This window comes from Arvicanthis niloticus, chromosome 1 (assembly GCF_011762505.2).
Source record: "Arvicanthis niloticus isolate mArvNil1 chromosome 1, mArvNil1.pat.X, whole genome shotgun sequence".
In the NCBI taxonomy this organism is placed as follows: domain Eukaryota; kingdom Metazoa; phylum Chordata; class Mammalia; order Rodentia; family Muridae; genus Arvicanthis; species Arvicanthis niloticus.
In genome coordinates, this window is record NC_047658.1 from 29,488,109 (window position 1) to 29,509,212 (window position 21,104).

At 38.3% G+C, this 21,104-nt stretch overlaps 1 protein-coding gene across 3 annotated transcripts in view; it reads left to right on the forward strand.

Annotated features, from left to right (window-relative positions):
- Nucleotides 1–21,104, forward strand: part of Gabrb3 (gamma-aminobutyric acid type A receptor subunit beta3) — a 389,323-nt gene that overhangs the window by 356,818 nt on the left and 11,401 nt on the right. For all 3 annotated transcript variants that reach the window (XM_034495967.3, XM_034495984.2, XM_034495976.2), the window contains 2 exons: nt 14,344–14,496; nt 19,564–19,808. In XM_034495967.3, the coding sequence (XP_034351858.1) occupies nt 14,344–14,496; nt 19,564–19,808 (398 nt within the window). The remainder of the gene's footprint in view (nt 1–14,343; nt 14,497–19,563; nt 19,809–21,104) is intronic.

Genomic DNA, 21,104 nt, shown 5'->3' on the forward strand with positions numbered 1-21,104 from the left:
ATACTGTCCATTTTCCACTGTATGATTTTGGTTTCTTTGTCAAAGATCAAGTGGCCACAAGTGGATGGGTTTATTTCTGGGTCTTTGGTTCTATGCCACTGATCTGCATGTCTGTTTATGTACCAATACCATATGTTTTTTAATCACTATCTATACAGTCCCACAACACCTAAGGAAATAGAAGCAGTTATTAAAAGTCTCTCAACCAGAAAAAGCCCAGGGCCAGATAGTTTTATCAGACCTTCAAAAAAGAGCTAATAACAATGCTTCTCAAACTATTCCACAAAATAGAAAGAGAAGAAATACTACCTCGTTTATTTTCTGATACCATAGTTACACTGATACCTAAACTACACAAAGACCCAACAAAGAAAGGGAACTTCAGACCAGTCTCACTTATGAATATCAATACAAAAATACTCAATAAAATTCTCACAAACCTATTCCAAGAATACATTAAAATAATCATTCATTGCAATCAAGTAGGCTTCATCCCAGGGATGCAGGGATGGTTAGATATACAGAAATCCATCAATGTAATCTACTACATAAACAAACTCAAAGAGAAAAAAACACATGATTATCATATTAGATACTGAAAAAGCATTCGACAAAATACAACACATCTTCATGTTTAAATTCTTGGAACAATTAGCAATTCAAAGCTCACACCTAAACATAGTAAAAGCAATATACAGCAAACCAGTAGCCAACGTCAAACTACATGGAGAGAAAGTTAAAGCAATCCCACTAAGATCAGGGACTAGACAAGACTGCATACACTTTCCATATTTGTTCAATATTGTACTCAAAGTCCTAGCTAGAGCAATTGGACAACAAAAGAAGGTCAAAAGATACAACCTGGAAAGGAAGAAGTCAAAGTGTGACTATTTGTGGACGATATGATAGTATACATAAGCGACCCCAAACATTCTATCAGAGAACTTCTACACCTGCTAAACAACTTCAGCAAAGTGGCTGAATATAACATTAACTCAAACAAATCAGTAGCCTTCTTCTACACAAGAATAAATGGGCTGAGAAGGAAATTAGGGAAACAACAATCTTTACAATAATCACAAATAATATAAAATATTTTGATGTAACTCTGCTAAGCAAGTGAAAAGTCTGTTTGACAAGAACTTCAAATCTCTGAAAAAAATCAAAAAAGACCTCAGAAAATGAAAAGATTCCCTGCTCATGAATAGTATTAGCATAGTAAAAATGACCATTTTACCAAAAACAATATTCAGACTTAATGCAATCCCTATCAAAATTCCAACTCAATTCTACACAGAGATACAAAGAATGATTCTCAATTTCATCTGGAATAACAAAAACAAAACAAAAAACAGAATAGCAAAAAGAATTCTCAATAATAATAAAAAAAAAAAAAAACTGAGGGAATCACCATCCCTCACTTAAAGCTGTACTACAGAGCAATATTGGTAAAAAACCACATGGTATTGGGACAGAGACAGACAGATGAGCTTTTAACTTTTAAGCATTATCTCTTAATAAGTGAATCTGAGCACTTCTCTCAAAAGATAATTAACAAAGCAATGATTAGAACTTCTGGGTAAACTCAGGTAAGACTGTTGATTCCTGCAATAAAAGAATCTTTGCCATTATTTTACCTAAGTTCTGCTTCATTACATATAGTAAGTTTAAATGATACTGAAATATTTTGGGTGTATGAACAATATTTAATGAATATTTAAATTTTTAAATGTCAAATCAAATTGATTCCAGTTCATCAAAAAGGAAGTAATAATGTAGAAAGGGTCTAGCCCAGGGGTAGAGCAGTTGTTTAGGTGAACAAGGACCCTGGAATCCATTCTCAATAGTAGAGAAAAGAAAAAAAGGGAAGGAAAAGAAATAATAGAAAGGAAAGGGAAAATGGGTAGGATAGGATAGGATAGAAAAGGGAAGAAAAGGAGAGGAGAGGAGAGGAGAGGAGAGGAGAGGAGAGGAGAGGAGAGGAGAGGAGAGGAGAGGAGAGGAGAGGAGAGGAGAGGAGAGGAAAGACAGGACTAGATATAAAGACAAGACAAGAAAAAATTGTATGTGAATGGGGTGAAAAGTTTTACTGGCTTGTTGAAATTTAGTTGGTAGTTATTCAAATGGGTACAACATAAGGAGGTAAGACAATGCCATGAAGAAAGATTCAGTTTCAAATTTTCCATAAAATGATGATTGTAACTTTGATATTCATAACTTTTCTGTTTGAACACATAAATAAGAATATGTTGCAAAGACAGGTGTGAATCTAAACAACTCTGCCTGAAGTGAATGCTCAAGTAACTATACCTACTCCTTGTTTGAACTTCTTTCCCGTTTTCCTTGATGACAGATATTCTCTTATGACCCTATAGCCATGTTACCTGGTGTTGGGTAAAAGGGGGTGTGGAGGTTTGGAAGTCCTGCGTCTACCTTGCCACAGGGCTAGGGCAGCCTGGGGAGGCAGGACACTGGAAGTTTAACTACATTTCACCCTACACTGGTGGTGGGCAGGTGTTGGGCTGTAAGAAGCCTCTTCAGGGACACTGATCCAGTGGTGGGGCAGCACAGTTTGAGGTCCCAGAAAAGCTGGAGCTAGCTCGATTGGGGCAGGGGGTGATCCCTGGGCCTGATGAGAGGCCAGGGACCATCTGATTCTCAGGCTCTTGGGCACCCAGGTGCCGCTGGAAGTTGCGGAAGAGCTGAGAACAAAGTGGGGGGGGCTCACACTGAACTGCCCCATGGCCAAAGGGGAGAGGGAGAGAGAAGCTCTGGATGGGTCCTGCAGGGAGAGTCCTTGGCTTGATTGTGGCTGGCTTGACTGGCTTGGTCACGGGCAACTGGCTTGGGTTGGTGGTCTTCATGACTGGGAATGCAGACAGGTCTTCTGTGGGAGGTAAAGGCCTGTTCCATTGTTCCCCACAGCAGATACCAATGAAACAAGAAACAGTCCACGGTTTTAAGATGTTTATTGTCATGGTGTAAAGTAGATGAGAATCCATACCCATTTATCAGGGTGGGCCTGAGGTTAAATACCTTTTGCAGGAAGGAGGGTGTAGGAAGGAAAACTTAATTGGCTAAGCCCTTCTTAATATGGAGATCTGCTTGCGGCTACATGACTGAAAAACACAAATCTATGGAGGACTGCAGCCTTGTGTTGGGAGCCTGGAGTCTGAGGGCGTGGTGAAGCCTCTGCTGTCCCTCAGGTTTACCTTGGGTCACTGGGGCTTCCAGCATGTGCTCGACCAGAAACCATGCTGCCTTTCAAGCTCCCACAACCTGACTTGAGCATTGCCTAAGGGATAATAGAGTCTGACTGTTTAGCCACTGTTCTCTACCTCAGCCTTACATTTGGAGACTTGATTCCTCTCCACACTATAGTTCATTTGTTTTCTTCATAATCTTAGAAATGTTCTGCTTCTTACGCACAGGAAGGCATAACGTTGCTTGAATAAGTATAAATATAGGTGCAGATAAATGTTACTTGCATGCCTTAGAGTAGAATTGGAAATGTTAAACTTAACTGACAATGCTAAACTGCTCTCCAAAATGGTCATACCATGGTACACACATATCAGTCAGCCTAAGAGCCCTGCCCCACACACTTGACATAGTCATGACCTACAGGATGTAAGTTGCATCATCTGTCTGGCTGATAATGAAGTTGAATGTGTTCTTTGGTGCCTACTTGGTAAGCATCTCAGATGAGCTGCCTATGAAAGACTTTGTGTGAATTGTCTGTCTTTTTAAAAATCAATTGCAGACAGAGTATTATAGATTATGTGTACTGCAACACGCTTTTCAGAAATCATGTGTGCATGCAAGTCTGCACTGATAGCTGTACCTTGGTTTATTTATTCAACACAGTACTCATTGCATCATTTACATTAAGTTAACAACATCCTTCCCACTTTTCACTCTTATTTATTGCTTTTGGCTTAGTTATTCCTGCTTTTCTTTTTTCATAATTTCATTATCAAGTAAATATTTTTTTTTACTTAAGATGTGATGGTGTGGCAGTAGATGCGGCAGTGCTCATATTTGGGAGAACAGAGTCAAGAGGATTCAAGTTTAAGGCCAGGCTGGGCTATATATCATGATCCTCTCTCAAGAATAAGACAGACAGACAATTTGTGTAGTGTTAGCTCTTGGAAGCAAATTGGAGGTGATCTAAAGAATACAGGAGTATGTTTGCAAGTTCCATGAAAATAAGCCTCCACTTTACAGAAGGATCTTGTAAATCCCTGGGTTTTGATGTTTTTTAACGTGCTGGACCTTGTTCCTCACAGACACATGCCCAACTATACTGTAAATTATCTATCTATAGTATCAAAATAGTGCTTTCAATCTACATCTTCATTTTTAGGAGATTCTGAATGTATAGTTCTTTTGTTTGTGTTATTAATATGAGAGTAAAAATGGGGGCTGGCAATTCTTACATTCATATTACATAAAGTATAGATCAAATACATCTGTATTTTTCTGGTAACATTTAGAGGAAGCTTCATCTGGCACAGTATGATTTGGGAGGACAATCTTTTGAAGTTTAAAATCAAGGGGTCAGAGTCTCTTCTTGTAACACCAATGAGCTATGAAAATGCGTACAGAGCATGGGAATTGCAGTCAAGGTAAAGAACTGGGTTTAAGGAAATTCTGAATTAAGGAGATCCTAGCAAATGTGCTCAGGCCAGAGGCGCACTCACCTAGCACATCACCTCAGAGGCGCACTCACCTAGCACATCACCGAAGATGACATCTTTCACACTAGTTCTGAGTGTCTGTCCTGCACACTGCCAAAATGTGTCATGTCTAGTTTTTGCCAAATTTAAGTTTATCGCTTTCTTTTTGAATATTCTTTGCATTGAAAGCTTAAGATAACTTTCAAGATCCATGGAGAACAGAATATTTAATATATGTCTTTAGCTGTGTGATATTTTTTCTAGAATGCCACTAGATAAGGACATTATGGCTTTGTTTGAAAAAAAAGTTAAAGTATGGAGAAAGACTGAGATATCTGATGGTAAAACTGATCAGTTCTTTAAGCCCATTTTCAAAAATACTGTCTTGCTTCTTCACTAGAGATTAGGGCAAACTGATCTTTCTTTTAAACTCTCCTGTATGCCCTACTGTTAATAGATACACTTCTAAGAGTCTGTTCACAAACCCAAAAACTTTAATTTTTCCTGAATTCATATTGACAAGATATTAACATTAGTTCTTTATTTGTAAAGATATTGTAGGTATAGATAAGCAAAGCAGAAAGATGCATTAACATCTGTGTCTTCTTCATGATTTATTCTCCTCTTGAACTCAGTGAGAAATTGTCCTTCCTTTCTCCCATCCCCATTTTCTTTTTTATATAATTTATTTTTTATTGGATATTTTATTTACATTTCAGATGCCACCCCCTTTCCCCATTTCCCCTCCCTAGAAAACCCCCTTTTCCTTTTTGCTTTTATACAATTTTTTAAAAATGTTGATCAAAGGCTTTATAAGTTTGGTAATGCTCAATCAGAAGTATAACCCAATACCCAACCTAGATATATCAACTATCTTTGACTGGTGGAGACATGTGAACATCTGCCTCCATGTCCACCCTCCCCGCCCCCCGTCTTTCTCGGTTTCTCTTCAGATCGTATAACTCTTCCCCATTTTCTTTCTTTGCACATTTTTCACCTGCATTCTAGGCTAGACTCCACTCCCAGTTTCTGAGTTCAAAACAGCAGGCTCAAAGCATGCATGTAGCCTCTGCCAAAGAACAGCTTGAGTCTTGAGTTGCTGCTGTGAAATCATTTGCCTTTAGGAGCTCCTGCCTGACATATGTCTCACTACAGAAGCCAAGGTTTTTCAAAAACTCATTACCCTATATTCTTAAAAAAGTATTTATCTATGTGCATCTCCTGGGATTACCTTTAAGACCCTAACAATCATGTTTAAATATGCTCAATGGTCAGAGCATTTTGATTACAAAAAGAAAAGTATAGAAAATAAAAGAAAGAAAAATAAGGGGGAAAGAAGATGTATTTATTGGCAATATAATGCATATTTTACTTGCTATCAATTAAGACATGTATTTCCCAGTAGTAGACACATATATCAGATTTTTTCCTTCTTATCGGTTAATTTATTGATATATTCATATACAATATAATTCACCCACTTAAAGTCTACAATTCAGTGGTATTTTATATAGGCCTCTGAAACCTTGAACACTATCAAGTTTAAATTTTACTGCCCCTTTTAGCTTTTAGCAGTAATTTTCCCATGCCCAGACAGTAACTAACCCACTTCCCGTTTCTCTGGATGTGCTTATCCCATGCACTTCATGTAAATGGAGGCACACAGTAGAGTTCTTTGTAAGTGGATGCTTTCAACTAAGTTTTCTTTAGTACTTGTGATGTGCTGTGTGTCATTTATTGATTACATTTTACTGCTGAATACTCTTCTATTGTATGAATGGACTTGGCACTTCTTATCCTTTGAGCAATTAATTTTGGTTATTTCCATGTGGGGGCTATTTAGAATGAGATTGTTATAAACATTAGTGTACATGTTTTACTGTGGACATTTTCCTCTTCATTCATTTATATTCATTTTCTGCAATATAATAGTTTTATTTATTTTAAAATAATTTTTATTTGAAGATTTCTTACATATGTATAATGAAATATGATAACATCCACCCTTTCCCCCCTTAATCCTGTTATACTTCCTCCAAAATGTCCCTCATATAACTTAATGTGTTTTTTATTTTTCATTACCCACTAAGTTTAATTAGTGCTGCCAGAGTGTGTATAGCTATGAATCTATACACTGAAGCAAGGGAAAGTTACCAGTGACCATATCCTCACAAAAGAATGATTCTATTTAGCTGTTGTCACTTGTCAATAGCTCCTTAGTAAGGGATGCAGCCTTTAGATCACCTACCTCATCTATACTGGGATTTTAACTGCCATGGTCTTCTGTAGAACTTTTGTAGGACCATAGCTTCTGTGAGTTCATTAATATGATAACCATTCATACCAGTCCAGAATACATCATTCCACAGCACTCTTCCAACCCTCGAGCTCTTACTTTTCCTCCTATCTCATCATTGACAATCCCTGAGCTTTAGGGGTGTTGGGATTAATGGAGGTATCACATCTAGGGCTGAACCCTCAGTCTCTTAATTCAGCACTTTGATCAGTTTACATCTCTGTATCCATTGCTGCCAACCATGTTTATGGGTATAAGCATAATGAAATCAGGAAGCAGTTATTTACCCAATAATAGTTGTGCTGCTATTACATCAGTGAGGAGACCTTTCCAAGCAGGTCAGTACTATAGCATGTATTCCATACTTGTAGCCAGTACTGGCTAAGACTAGGAATGTATGTTTTCAGCCTGCCCAGCACCTTCTGACACTATGAACACAAGGGAGGATATTTCTCAATGGAGTTGAAATTGATTTCTCTGTGTCCTGTAAATAAAGTGTTTAGTGTTCTTGGTCATAGGTCTTATGATCTAGTTATGTTGAGTAACTAAGGCTAATATGTTGTTTTGGAGACCTTTCTGACCAAAAATGTGTTAGGAGGTATCCCATGCCTTACACTGTGATTTTAATTTGATAATGCATAGACATGTTCTGATTCTCTCAAAAAGTGAATTTGTGTATTTAGAAGTGCAATTATTAGTGTGATGCTTTAACCCTTGGAAAAACTTTCAAACTGTTTTCTGAAGCGATCCAGGCATTTTAGATTGACACCAGCAACATTTACAAAATCCAATTTCTTCACACTGTAGCCCGTCCACACTGTCATTTGACTATAACCATCCTAGCAGTAATGAAGTGAATCTTACTGTGCATTTGGCTTGCATTTTACTGGTGATAAAGCTAGCTGAGAATCTCTTCACAAAGCAGGTGTGCCTGCATCCATTTTCTTTAGAAAAATATCTATTCTAAACCTTCCCCCATCTTTTTATTTGGTTATTTATCTGGGATTTTTTTTTCTGAGGAAGAGTGAACATTTTTCATATGCTCTAGATATCAGATATATGTCTTATAAATATGTGTTTTTATCCTTCGGCTTATCTTTTTACTTCCTTGATGGTAACCATTTCCATCACAATAGTTTTTCATTTTTAACGAATTGTAACTTATCACATTTTTTTTTCTCTTGGTAGTTGTATTATTGTCCTGATTTTGTGCATAAGGAAAGAGGGCCTGTGAGATTGGACAGCCTCACAAACAGGAATAATCCAAGTAACCTCTGAAGCTGTACCGTCTGAGCCCCTGTTCTCTGTATTGCATGAGCCAAAGTACACTTTTACTATGGAAGACTGCAAGGACACTTAGCCCGCTCAAGGTGTATTTTCTCTCTCTTCCATTTCACACATTTCCTTTCCTCTCTTTCATAGATTTTTTTTTTATCAGCATATATTGAAGTGACTAGTAATGAGAGAAGAAAATTAGTCACACTATTCCCTTCTTCATTTTTTCTTTTCTAAGTTGTAACTGTGTAGCTTGGGGTGGCCTTCAACCTCCTGCTGAGTGCTAGAACTGCAGGTATGCACGTTGTACTCAAACCACACTATTTTTAATGTGGGTCTATATTACAAAGTCCAAGGTAAATTAATAGGATAGCATGACAAAGGACCCAAAAATAGCCCTGGTGCTCTTTCCAGAAGGCAGGGGTTGAGAGTCCTTTAGCAGCTGCTTGGAAAAGGAAGAAGCATAAGTGTCTAGATCCACTCTGCATCAGCTACAGAATTATTATCTTGTTACTCTACAGATACACTGGAGTGGCTGCTATCAGTCTACAGGGCTAGTTTGACAGTATATATGCCTGTTTTTAATGAGATCTTCAACAATATTGATGCCTAGAGAGTGATGTAAATTTGGGAGAATTGAGGTCCAGAGCCTGGTTTTGGCATGGCTCTCAGTGCATCTAGGGAAAAAGGGTTGAGCTCAGCATCTTTGCTGGATACTTTTGCCAAGCAAACCCTGACTTGGAACAGTGTGCTGTGCAGGGACTGTACCTCTGCCTGTTGACTCAGCATCTACTGGGGAACCTGCTTATATCTGCATTGGCACACAGGCACCAAACTAGAGATCTGCATTTCTGTTGTCATCTTGGAGGTTCTTGTGCTGTTTTGAAGGATACTCAGTGGTTTTCAACTTTAAATTATTAGCCATTGGCTATGACTCCTTGGAAAATTTCCCACAGATTCAGCATGTGCTGGGGTCTGTAACCTTGCCAATATCAGGACATGGTCTGTCAGAACTGCATGAGGATCTCTACACCCTGTTAGATGCATATGTATTAGCAGAAGGCTACTATTTACTTAGAGGACTAGCTGTCATCTTTCATAATTGTTAAGCTTACTAGCATCCAGGAATCTTATTCCTAGCATCTTCTATCTTGGTAGGTACTTTACTTTATAAGCTTCTTTCCCCCTTGTCCAAAGAAACTTAGTCATTCATGCATATTTGATTTCATTGTGTGAAAAACAGAAATCACTAAATCCCACGTATGTCCATGCTAATGTAGTTATGTTTGTAGTATTACCCGGGCTTACTTGGACTTGACAAGGCTACCTTTGTCAGAGTCTCCTGACATGAGTAGGAAGTTCTTGGACTTTAAGATTGCTTTTCTCATGCTTGTACTATTCTCTGCTCCCTTTTTATACCTGACTAAGGTATAGGTGGTAAATGCTAAAATGGTCTTTAAAAAATTGTGTTCTTTTTCAAAACAGAATGTATTTGCTAGACAGATATATTACAAAAATAGAACTTAATTCTAAACTCTTTGTCTTGGCACATTTCTAGATATTGATGTATTTTTGAAACAGAATTAATGTTGTCTTCATAAAAGTTTCTGGTGATCTTGTAGAATTTGTTTCTGTCATTCTGTAATCTCCCATGCTGGCTGAGGGCAGATTTTTCAAACAATTTCAGTGGTTCTACACTTCCTGTGTGTTAGTTTCAGTTTGTATTGGATATTTTTTTTAAGTTGTACTTTAGAAAATGTTAAGATATCTGGTGGGAAAATCAAATTTGGGAAATGTAGTAAATTTAATTGCACTTAAAAATATTTGATGCTCTTTTCTGGAAGAGAACTAAACATTCTCACTCTTATGATGTAAAGGTTGACAATGAGGTGTGGCCAGTGAAACAGGTGGTAAGTATATGTGGTACCTCATCATAGCATCCCTCCATTTTTGCATAGAAAGCACTTAAAAGATTTCATTGTTATAAACTACTGGGATTTGGGGTGTTTGTCACTGAAACTTGCTGAGTGAAACAAACACTATTTCACCTACAGTGTAGAAACAAAGAAAGCAATTTATAAATGGCATGATCAGACACTGACATCAAATCATCGACTAAGAGTCAGTATTGAAATGAACTCATCAAGATGTTTAAAATGTCATGTGATTTCAAACTAAGACAGTGAAGCTACTGAATGCTTTTTGTATTACACTCAATTACAGAGTCCAGAGAATAAAGTAAATGCTGTTATTTTTTTAACCATCTGTATGTGGGTGCATGGATGCTGGGTTGTAATGCAGGCTTTTGCTCAGTGTTGCAATTTCATTGCTTCATGAGCATCTTTGAGAATGTATGCCTGCCAAAAGAGACCTAACTTTGGTAAATATAAGGAATTATATTTTAACAAGGACAGTTCAAGAAGATGGCCACTGAGATTTAGAAGGAGTACACAATAAGGCTTCATGTAAATTGAATTGGGTCAAGAACTTGGGTCAATATAGTTAAGGGAAGGTATCTCCTAAAGACTGTGTCTATGAATCTAAAGCCAAGAAGTAATAGATAAATAGGAAGACAGTGACAATATCCTTGACTGTACACTGGCATGCTCATATTAGAGGCATGGTAAATATATATATATGTAAATAAAACAAATTATTGTAGGAACATGAGGAAACTTTCATTTCCAAATATTTTAGTCTGTTGATCTACACAGGATAGTTTTGAGCATGGAGTAGAGTAGTTTGTTTGTTTGTTTGTTTGTTTGTTGGCTTCTGAAAATGTGGGTGGAGTAGAGAATCTGGGGCCTCCAGATGGCAGGCCTGCATGGGTTTCTTCAATGGCATAGAATGGAAAAACTCCATGATTACATGAAGTGGACAATGCATCTCTGCTGACTCTATTGCTTAGAAGTTTCAATATACTGATGGTGTTTGAAAAATAAAACAAAATTCACTGTAGAATTTCACCTTATATCAAATTCTGAGGAGGACAATGTGAGAGCACATTTCTGTAATCCTAGTTTGTTGGGAGACTGATAAGTATCATAAATTCAAAGCCAGGCTTAGCAACCAACAGAGACACTGACTCCACATAGGAAATATTTTTAGAGGCACAACTGGAGCTAGAACTCAACATGAGGTGCTTCCCAGAAGAGCTGAGCCCCTGTATTCAACCCACAGCAGTCACTATGAGAAAATAAATGGATAGATACAATTGAGAAAAAAAACTCAATAAGTGTCTCTAGGTCTCCATTTAATCTCATTAAGACATTTTCAAACCTACAATTAGAGAAATGCTTACCTGCAATGCAAATGAGAATATATATGGACAGGTCTAAAATTAAAAAAAAAAAAAAGAAACAAAAAAAAAATACTGAAATGAGAAACTGATTCCAGGACAATTAATAAGATTAAATACAGAGAACAAATAAATACATCAGAAATATTCTGCTAAAAAAATGAAGGTTGGAAATTTAGTTCAGTGGTAGGTCTCTCACCTAGAAATAAATGGATTGAAATGGCATGTTTTATCTTAAGAGAATTGTTAAAAGTTAAGAAGCTTTCAGCACTGTCACACATGCAGGGTGAGGTAGGCAGGAGAGAAAGTGAGGATGGGAACAATGCAGATTAGGTTCCTTTTGCAAAGTAAGCTAGTAACACTCAAAAAAAGAAAAGAAAAGAAAAAATGGAAAAGAAAAGAAAAGAAAAATGTCCCAAGCACTAGCCTGGTAGTGCTAGAAAGTAAGTGTAACACAAGAGCTCTACACGGAGTTCCTAAGAATACTGCTTATAGTTTTTTGCAAAAGTGGAAATTACCTAAATCTAAAACATTTGAGAATTTCTATTTATAAACCAGTTTTCATGTATATGCATTTCATGAGAAATTGGGAAGAATTTGAATTGTGTTTACATATATTTTGTGTTATTTATGACAGTGTTGATGCTATGTTGACAATGTGATGTGTGCATTCAATCAGACCTTGCAAAACAAACCGCACAGAGAGATGAGAAACAACGGGGGAAGTCCCATGAAGCTAGTCTTTAAATGCTGAGCTTAGTAAATTGTTTGCTTTCTTTTTATGCAATTCAGGAACTGGGGCAAACAGTGAAGTAGGCAGTCAGTGGCTAACACCAGCCATCTTTAGGTAAAACAATAAGTATTATGAGTGATCCTGCTTCAGAAAGAATGAAGGGACAGATGTATGGTGGCACAGGGCAAAATGTGGAAAAGGCACATACAGGCAATGGGAGAGTAAAAATCTGGATTCTTAAAGTAAAGGTGAGTTTGAAAAGTCAAGGTCACCTGAAGCTTCAGTTATAGGCTAAAGCCTACACTGAGGTTTTCTGTGGTAAAAGATTCTTAAATGTGCAGTGTCCAAAACTAACTCAAGGTCTACTGTAGATGAATTACTATGTAATGTATCTATGTTGCAGTGCTTAGGTGTGTTGTGCTCCACAACTTCAGTGTGGCTCCGGTCACACACACACACACACACACACACACACACACGACTTTGCACTGTGCATGCCGTCACTCCACAAGATGCCAACTCTATGCTGCATAAAACCCTTGGGACTGTATGTTAGGAACATAAGTGTTTTTTACTGCACATGCTAATTTTTCCACTGTTATAGAAACATAATGATTTAATGATGGAGAATAAATTTTTTCATATTTTCATACCATTATTCCTCAGATGTAAGGATCAAGCTAATATATGTTTAGATTGTATTGTGTTTGGGTGTTTGTTTTTTTTAAAGTGCTGTTTGAGTTTCATAAAACTCCTTACATAAATTTTGGCTTGAGTTTAGGATGGAATTTCTAACTTTCAAAGATGGCCATAAATATGCTTCCAATATTTAACACATATATATGTGAAGTGCCACTTGGAGCACTGAGGATAAGACATTTCGTAACTCTGAACCCATCCAAGATGCTCTTTGCCTTGCAGCATCAATATTCAGCCAGAATTCAATTCTTTATGTAACAATAAACAAGCATGTCCATCTTACTGGCTTGGAAACATGAGTTTTACTTTGATAAATAGTAAAATTACATGCACTGAAGATTTGTTTTAAACTAAATTTCTTAATAATTTATTATCATTAAACATTTGGTGGTACACTATATACCTGAAAGCATGCAGGCATTTCTCATGTAAGAAGTGGTGTGGAAAAGTCTAAGATGCTCTAATTAGGCCATCTTGGTATGAGAGACACCTGTCGATAAACAGATTGGGGGAGGTGTAATGAAGTAGGTGGTAGAGGTTCCTTTGTGCTTTCTCTTTACCAGCCTCTTTTCAATCCAGCAGACCAGGAGCTGAGACAATTGCACCAATTGCAACTGTTGATGTGGTGTTGAGATGCACAGGAGAAAGCATAGCTTGTATTTGCCTTTTTCTGAGAAAACAATATAAAGCAGAGTGAACAAATGCCGTATTAATGCAGCATCCTAAGACTCTACTTTTGCACCTTTGATGGCAGTAGTGGTTAGAGTCCAGGTTATAAAACCCAGAATGCACACTAGAATTTGCATGCTACAACATGCCTCTCTAAAATTCTCCTTGGTGCTATTGCTGTGGCAAGCAGGGTACCCCAGTGCTCACTACAGCTCTCACTGGGCCTGCATTTGCTACCTACCTCTCCAACTCCACGTGTAACTGAACTACCCTTTCTCCAGTAGTCTAGAGCCAGGGGCTCTAGATGTGTAGACAGCATGACTTGTAACAGCCGTTTTGCCTAGTAAAGTCTTGTCCCAAATTTTCTTTCTCTAAAAATGATAAAGAGGGGACAGCCATTGATGAAAAACATCACATTTGCTGTTATTCTGTCCTCCATCCCTAAAACTTTCCCAGAAACAGCTCTCAGCTGGGCATTTATTTTGCCTTAGTACAATGAATGTCTTTATTATTCCTTATCTTGCAATTTGATATACACTCCTTCCTCCTGTCCTCCATAAATATCATGCCAATCTGCATAGTAGTGGGTGGCTCCTGAGTTCATGGAATTTCCAGGTGTATGCTGTTGACCCTTAGATGTTGGAGCAGACTGCATTCCATGGCTCTTCACTGTGCTCTTGTGTGTTTACTGTAGGTGCCTATCCTCGACTCTCGTTGAGTTTTCGGTTGAAGAGAAACATTGGGTACTTCATTCTTCAGACGTATATGCCCTCCATACTGATCACAATCCTTTCGTGGGTGTCCTTCTGGATCAATTATGATGCATCTGCTGCTCGAGTTGCCCTTGGTATGTGTGCTACTGTTAAGTCCTATCTAAAATGTGAAGTGACCAGAGTGCAACTAGAAATTCTGGGTGCCATGACATCAGCCTCAGCCACATGGTCACATTTTATCTTGAAACAGTAATTTCATGCATGAATCTCTTGATGTGTTAATTTAATTATAAGACTGAAATGTGAATTTTCATGCCTATGAAAGAGAAAATATGTCTTCAGAATATTTGTGTCACATAACTATTTTTGATATGTGATTTTAAAGTAAGGATCAATATTTCCTAGCCAAAATGATTCCACAGATAGAAAGATTTGATTAATTAGAGCTTTCTTCTTTTTCAAGTTAGAAAAAGAAATCATCAAATATTATAACACATAATTGAAATTACACAATTTAATGATTGCTAAAATAAGCAACTAATTATGATTCATTCCCAAGAACCCTAGTTTTGTTTGCTGTCCATTGGTTATTTTATGGTGAGATTATTAGTTGATATACATTACAAGGATGTTCTGACATATTTTTAGGACTTGGTTATTAAGGGAGCACTATGCTCTGCTCAGCTAGTTATCATGAAAAACCCTCAACAAAATTATCATGTGAATGCATCAGTGGAAGGGTGGATGATCCATGCACAGGTCAGTACTTCTCTGGGCTCAAGATAGTTTCTGCAGATGGAACTAACAAAGGACCTTGTAAAAATCATAGGAAAAGAACTAGAAACGTATTTGCTGGTAGAGCACCTAACAGGAAATCATGGTTCAAGGCTCTGGTCACCTTTTCCATCTTTTTCTGTTTGCCATCTTATTTTCTAAAACATGGTGCATGTATAAATGCTGGTGCTAGTCCTGCAGCTACATAATCTGCACAAGTGTCTTCTGGATTAGACTTTTTCTCTACCAGAGTTCCTGAAGTTTTCATGTATATAAAACAATACTCTAGATAGGATCAAGTATCCAAGCACTAATAATTCTATATTAAAATTGTTATGTGTGGGGCTGGAGAGATGGCTCAGCAGTTGGGAGCACTCACTGACTCACACTGACTGCTCTTCCAGAGGTCCTGAGTTCTATTCCCAGCAACCACATGGTGGCTCACGACCATCTGTAATGGGAACTGATGCCCTCTTCTGGTGTGTCTGAAGACAGCTACTGTGTACTCATATAAATAAAATAAATCTTTAAAAAGAAATTATTATGTGTGTCAAAAGGATACATTTTTATAAAATCGTAGATTTCTGTGCAACTGACAGAGGATGTGTGGAGATCTTACTTCTTTGAGTTTTTGACAGTAGACCAGTCTTTCCCTGGAGTAGTTGATTTTTTTTCCTTTTGCATTTGCAAAATTAAGAGACAATTTGTAGGAGCAGGTCCAAATGCCATTGTTAACTTACACAATTTGAGGGTTTTTTTCTATGTCTTATTGTCTGGGACAGAATAATAATTTAAATTCTATTCTGAACAGTATGGCATCAGATAACAACTAGAATGCATTTGCATAAAACATACTTTATCTAGAAATTAATTCTATATACAGGTGTAATTCTGAGGTTCTTTTTTATGAAAAAAATGTAGAGAAATGAAAAGTGACTGGGACCACATCTGAGCCTGGAAAAGGCTCATTTACACTGAAATGTCAGGAGCACCACAATGACCCTGTTGCGAGCAGTTGTTACAGCAATTAGAAAGAACCAAAAAGATGTAATTATCTGGATTTGCAAGGGTCACATGCAGCAGATGTGACCCTCTGAACTCTGCCAGCTACTACAAACTCTGTACCTATTTACTTGAGGTTTTTTGTTTGTTTGTTTGTTTGTTTGGGGGGTTTGTTTGCCATTGTGGGTTTATTTTAATTTTTTTATTGGATATTTTATTTACATTTTAGATGTAATCTCCTTTCCCCATTCCCCCCCCCTCCCCAGGAACCTCCTAACCCATCTCCCCTCCTCCTGCTTCTATGAGGATATGACACCACCCACCCTCCCACTCCCATCCCCCCACCCATAATTTCTCCCACACTGGGCATCTAGCCTTCGTTGGACCAAGGACTTCCTCACCCACCTATGCCTGACTTTAAAATATCAAAATGTAATTCAGGTAGTCAATCAGAAATGATGCTAGCAATCCAGCTTGATCATGGTGAAGAGACTTGTTTTTATTTTTTTTATTTTTTAGTATTCTCTTTTATTTATTTTTTATTGGCTATTTTATTTATTTACATTGTAGATGTTATTCCCTTTTCCCATTCAACTCCCCCCCCCCAAGAAAACCCCTATCCCATCCTCCCTCCTCCATTTTTGCTTTTATACCATTTTAATTATATGCAAGTATTAAGGTCAGTTCTAGGTTGAGGAACTAGCAATAAAATAGATGCAAATAGTCAAGGAACAAGCAAGACAATAAACACAAATAGTCAAAGAACAAGCAAGGCAGTAAACAAAGTCCCATGATCACTCCTGTGATCACTGTTTACCTGTCCTTAGCTTGCCAGCCTGTTAAATTAATAACTTTGTCTGGGGGTCCATTTTTAGTTTCAAGTAATGTACTTTGGGTGCCAACTATTTGATGTTGTTAAAGACAAGCTTTAATACAATTGGCAGGAATAAAAGTATTTCCAAGACAAAAGGGGCTAGAATAATCAAGAATATTCCATTCTTGAAGCTTGACCAAAATGGAAATACTGACCTCAAGCCATTGATAATTTTATCATCAGTATCTACAGCACCAAAGATGCTTAGCAGAGCAGCATTCTTTAAATTCATAATCTCACTATGCAAATTTAAAACATCCAGAGAGGTGTTAGAATTATGCCAAATACCCTGCAAGTGTCTTTAAACTTTTTCCTAATTATAATAACTATCATTGTAAATTTTAGGAGTAACACAGCTGCATTGGTATTTAGCATAACACTCAGATGGCCCACATCTCAACCACATCTCTTGATATCCTGCTGTTTCAAACCAAAATCAAGTCTTAGTGACCATGCTGGCATGGTGCTAGTCAGACAAGCATTAGAAGTTTGAAAGGCAGGTGCTAAGGGCAGAACAGAAGAGAATTTATAGAAGTCTAGGGAATCTGATTCCCAGAGGTCCACAGACAGCTGTTTTCCTTGGTCGAGTTGGTGCTGTACAGGTAAGAACCTAGCAGGTCATTGGTGGCATCACCCTCAGAGGTGATTATGAAGGTTTTATTTTGGGGGGACCCTGATAGTTTTTGAAAGGCAGCTATTATATCAGACTGGCCTTGCCCTACCACTTGACTTCTTGAATGGCTATATCAACTTCCCCACTTATATGCCCAGCCACATGATGCCACTGATCATGGGATCCACCAAGGGGGACATCCTTTTGTCAGCACTGAGCAGATAGATGCCGGTGACCAGCTCTTTAGAGTGAGGAAAACAGTAATGGTGAACATTGCAAATTTTCTGAAGAATGGTGAGAATGTCTAATTCTGTAGCTTTTGTGCAGTGTTTTCACATTTATTTGTAAACTGTAATTATCCCATTGCCACATTCAAATTTTTAAAAGTCTCCAGGTGCACATGAATGTAATGTTAAAGGGAGTCTTAAAATATTCTGACATCTGAGATTTCCAAACGCTTCACAAGCAACTGTGGTTTGCAATTATGCATAAAAATAGTTTTTTGGGTTTTTTTTTTAATGTTCTATGCTGTTAGTAGTCTCTTAGGGTCAGGATCAGGAGAGAGAGCAGAAGGAGTCTTCACCTTGCTTTTCTGATAATTTCCCCAATAAAGGGCAGAGTTCCAAAGCCCTGGGTCAGCTCTGGAAAACACAGGGTGAACAAACATGCTTCTGAGACTAGATAGGCATACAAAGGGCTAAAAAAAACAAGACAATAAATATAAACCCTCCCCTACAGCCCTGGCTCCACCCCAGAAACTTGCCAGGGCTGCCTCTTAGGCTCAGTCACATCACCGATGTGTGTGTGTGTGTGTGTGTGTGTGTGTGTGTGTGTGTTAGAGATGATAAAAAAAAAAATCTTTGCCAGTCTCCTCTTCCTTCTGAGTGCCTTCTTAGGAGAGTGAATCCTAACTCAAGAATGTGATGGTTTTTACCGACATTCAAGGATATTGTCTGAATTCATGGAAAAGCCTGACCTTTAGAGCTGGGCACTTCCTTCAGTATCTTACTTTTGCATCAGAACAAGCTAAGGCAGGTTCTAAGCTTGTTTTTGCTGTAGCACTTAGTGCTTTGTGACCCAAACACCACTTACCTCTCTGTTCAACAAGCCCTGGTCATGTCTCTACCCAGCATACCCTCTGGTCACTGTGGCCTTAGATCACTTAATTTATAATTTCTGTATAGAATGAACTCTGTCTCCTACTATTGGAGGTAAGGTTACAAAATATACTGCTATTGTGGTCTTAGAGACTGAAACCAACATCCCCACACAGACACACATCATCTATACAGAACTATTTAAAGAACTTAGCAAAATACTTACAGGGGAGATTCTTGGTGTCAAAACTCTCCGAATTGTTATGCTTCTACCCAAGCTAACCATCCCACCCAGATTGTGTGCATTCTTTCCTACTTGAGGGAAATGGTTCCAGAAAGAATCTGCCCTCTGGTCTTGGCCCTCCCTTTTTCAGCTTAGAACTGAGTCTCCCTTAAGCAAAAAAAAACCCCAACCTCTCCTCCAGCAAGACCTGGAATAAGATAGACAGACATCTGGTGACCAGCTCCCTGCAGACAGAAGCTATTGTGGACTTTCTGGTGTGTTGTGGCTAGGCACTCGATGCTTATGTTGCATTCTGGGACTTCTTGCATTTGTTCTAACACTCTAAGGGAGCACATTCTTCCTAAATGGCTTAGACATCTTTCCTTTTACTCACTCTAGACATCCTGAGCTGTGATAGGAGTAGCTGGGTGAGGCCTCTGCAGGCTTGCTTTCCAAGTGGAAATACTTGCAAGCTGCTCTAAAGTGTGATATGTTGCCATAAGATACATAGATATCCCAGTGGCATTCAGTCCAGTCCAGTCAGTATTTTAGAGAACATTCCAATGAAAGCATAGCTGTGATCTGGGCTGAGTTACTCACATTGCCTTTGCTTTTCAGGGATTACCACCGTGCTCACCATGACAACAATCAATACTCACCTTCGGGAGACTCTACCCAAAATCCCCTATGTCAAAGCCATCGACATGTACCTGATGGGCTGCTTTGTCTTTGTATTCCTGGCACTTCTGGAGTATGCCTTCGTCAACTACATTTTCTTTGGAAGAGGTCCCCAAAGGCAGAAGAAGCTTGCGGAGAAGACGGCCAAGGCCAAGAATGATCGTTCTAAGAGTGAAATCAACCGGGTAGGCTCTCCACTGCCTGGGCACTTCAGCCACTCTGAGTCAGGCCTAATGGTTCACCTCCAGGGAGCTAGGCAGGTTCCTAGAGCAAGCCTGCAGGTTTCTTATCAAACTAACATTGGAGCAGGTGGTGGAGAAGCTCTGCTTCCCTTCCCACTGTTCTTTGAGAAGAACAGAGGAGGCTCATGAGTGATTGATACTCCGGAATGTAGGACTGTTAACTGACATGGGGAAAGTTTCTAAAAGAACTCAATATTCTCTTAGTTGTAAGATTACAATTCACTCATCTAGCCTGCCCCCATGGTGGAAAGTGCAGTAGGCAGTCACCTCAGTGGTCCATAGGCAGAACCTTAAGCAAGAAGGCCGTAGTCGCTGTAGACTCAGCTCTGCCGAGCTGTAGACTTTGGTCTCTGCATAGCACAGCTTCCCATTCCACCAGAAAGCCATAGCCCAGCTGAGCAATGCTCACCTTTCAGTCACAAAGGGACTTGGCATTGGATATATTTGCTCATAAATGTGTTGTTTTATTATAATGAAATCTTAATGAAATGGTACAATTTATATAAAGTTTTTTTGAACATGTTTTATTGCACTTCTATCTAATATCTCAGAGATATACTTCTGCCAGTTTAAAGGCCAAATTTCATTTCTTTCTTCCTTCCTTCCTTCCTTCCTTCCTTCCTTCCTTCTTTCCTTTCTTCTTTCTTTCCTTCCTTTGTTCCTTCTTTCCTCCCTCTCTTCCTTCCTTCTTTTCTTCCTTCCTTCCTTTTTTCTTTCTCTTGTGTTATGCTGTTCAAATCTATCTTTTCAAATCTACATATTTTTCAAGCCCTTGAAAGTCTTCTTTCATTCTCCTGGACATTTGTGCCAACATGGATCCCTAATGGTGTCTAACCTGGGGTGGCAAATGTTCATGAATTGATGGAGGCCTGCCAGTGAATAGAAATGGCCTCTTCTTATCTGTAAAATATAAATGAAGTTGGTCTCTAAATAGAAGGTTTTCCATAGACAAAATTATCTGCAATATCTTACTGGAAAATCTACTGTGTGCCAGACTGTTAATGTTTCTATGGAGATCATACCATACTATGAATACATAATATGTCTTGGCCTTGCTGTTGCTAAGGAAACTAGAATTAATCACACCATATTTTCTCTGTGGACACGCACATGTACAAATGTATACATGAACTGTGTTCTTTTCTAATTTCTATTGTCTTTCACTATTGCAGCTTTGCATGCATTTCTCTAAATGAGTCTGTCTAAAACAGTCAAATCATCATTATTCAGAAACATATT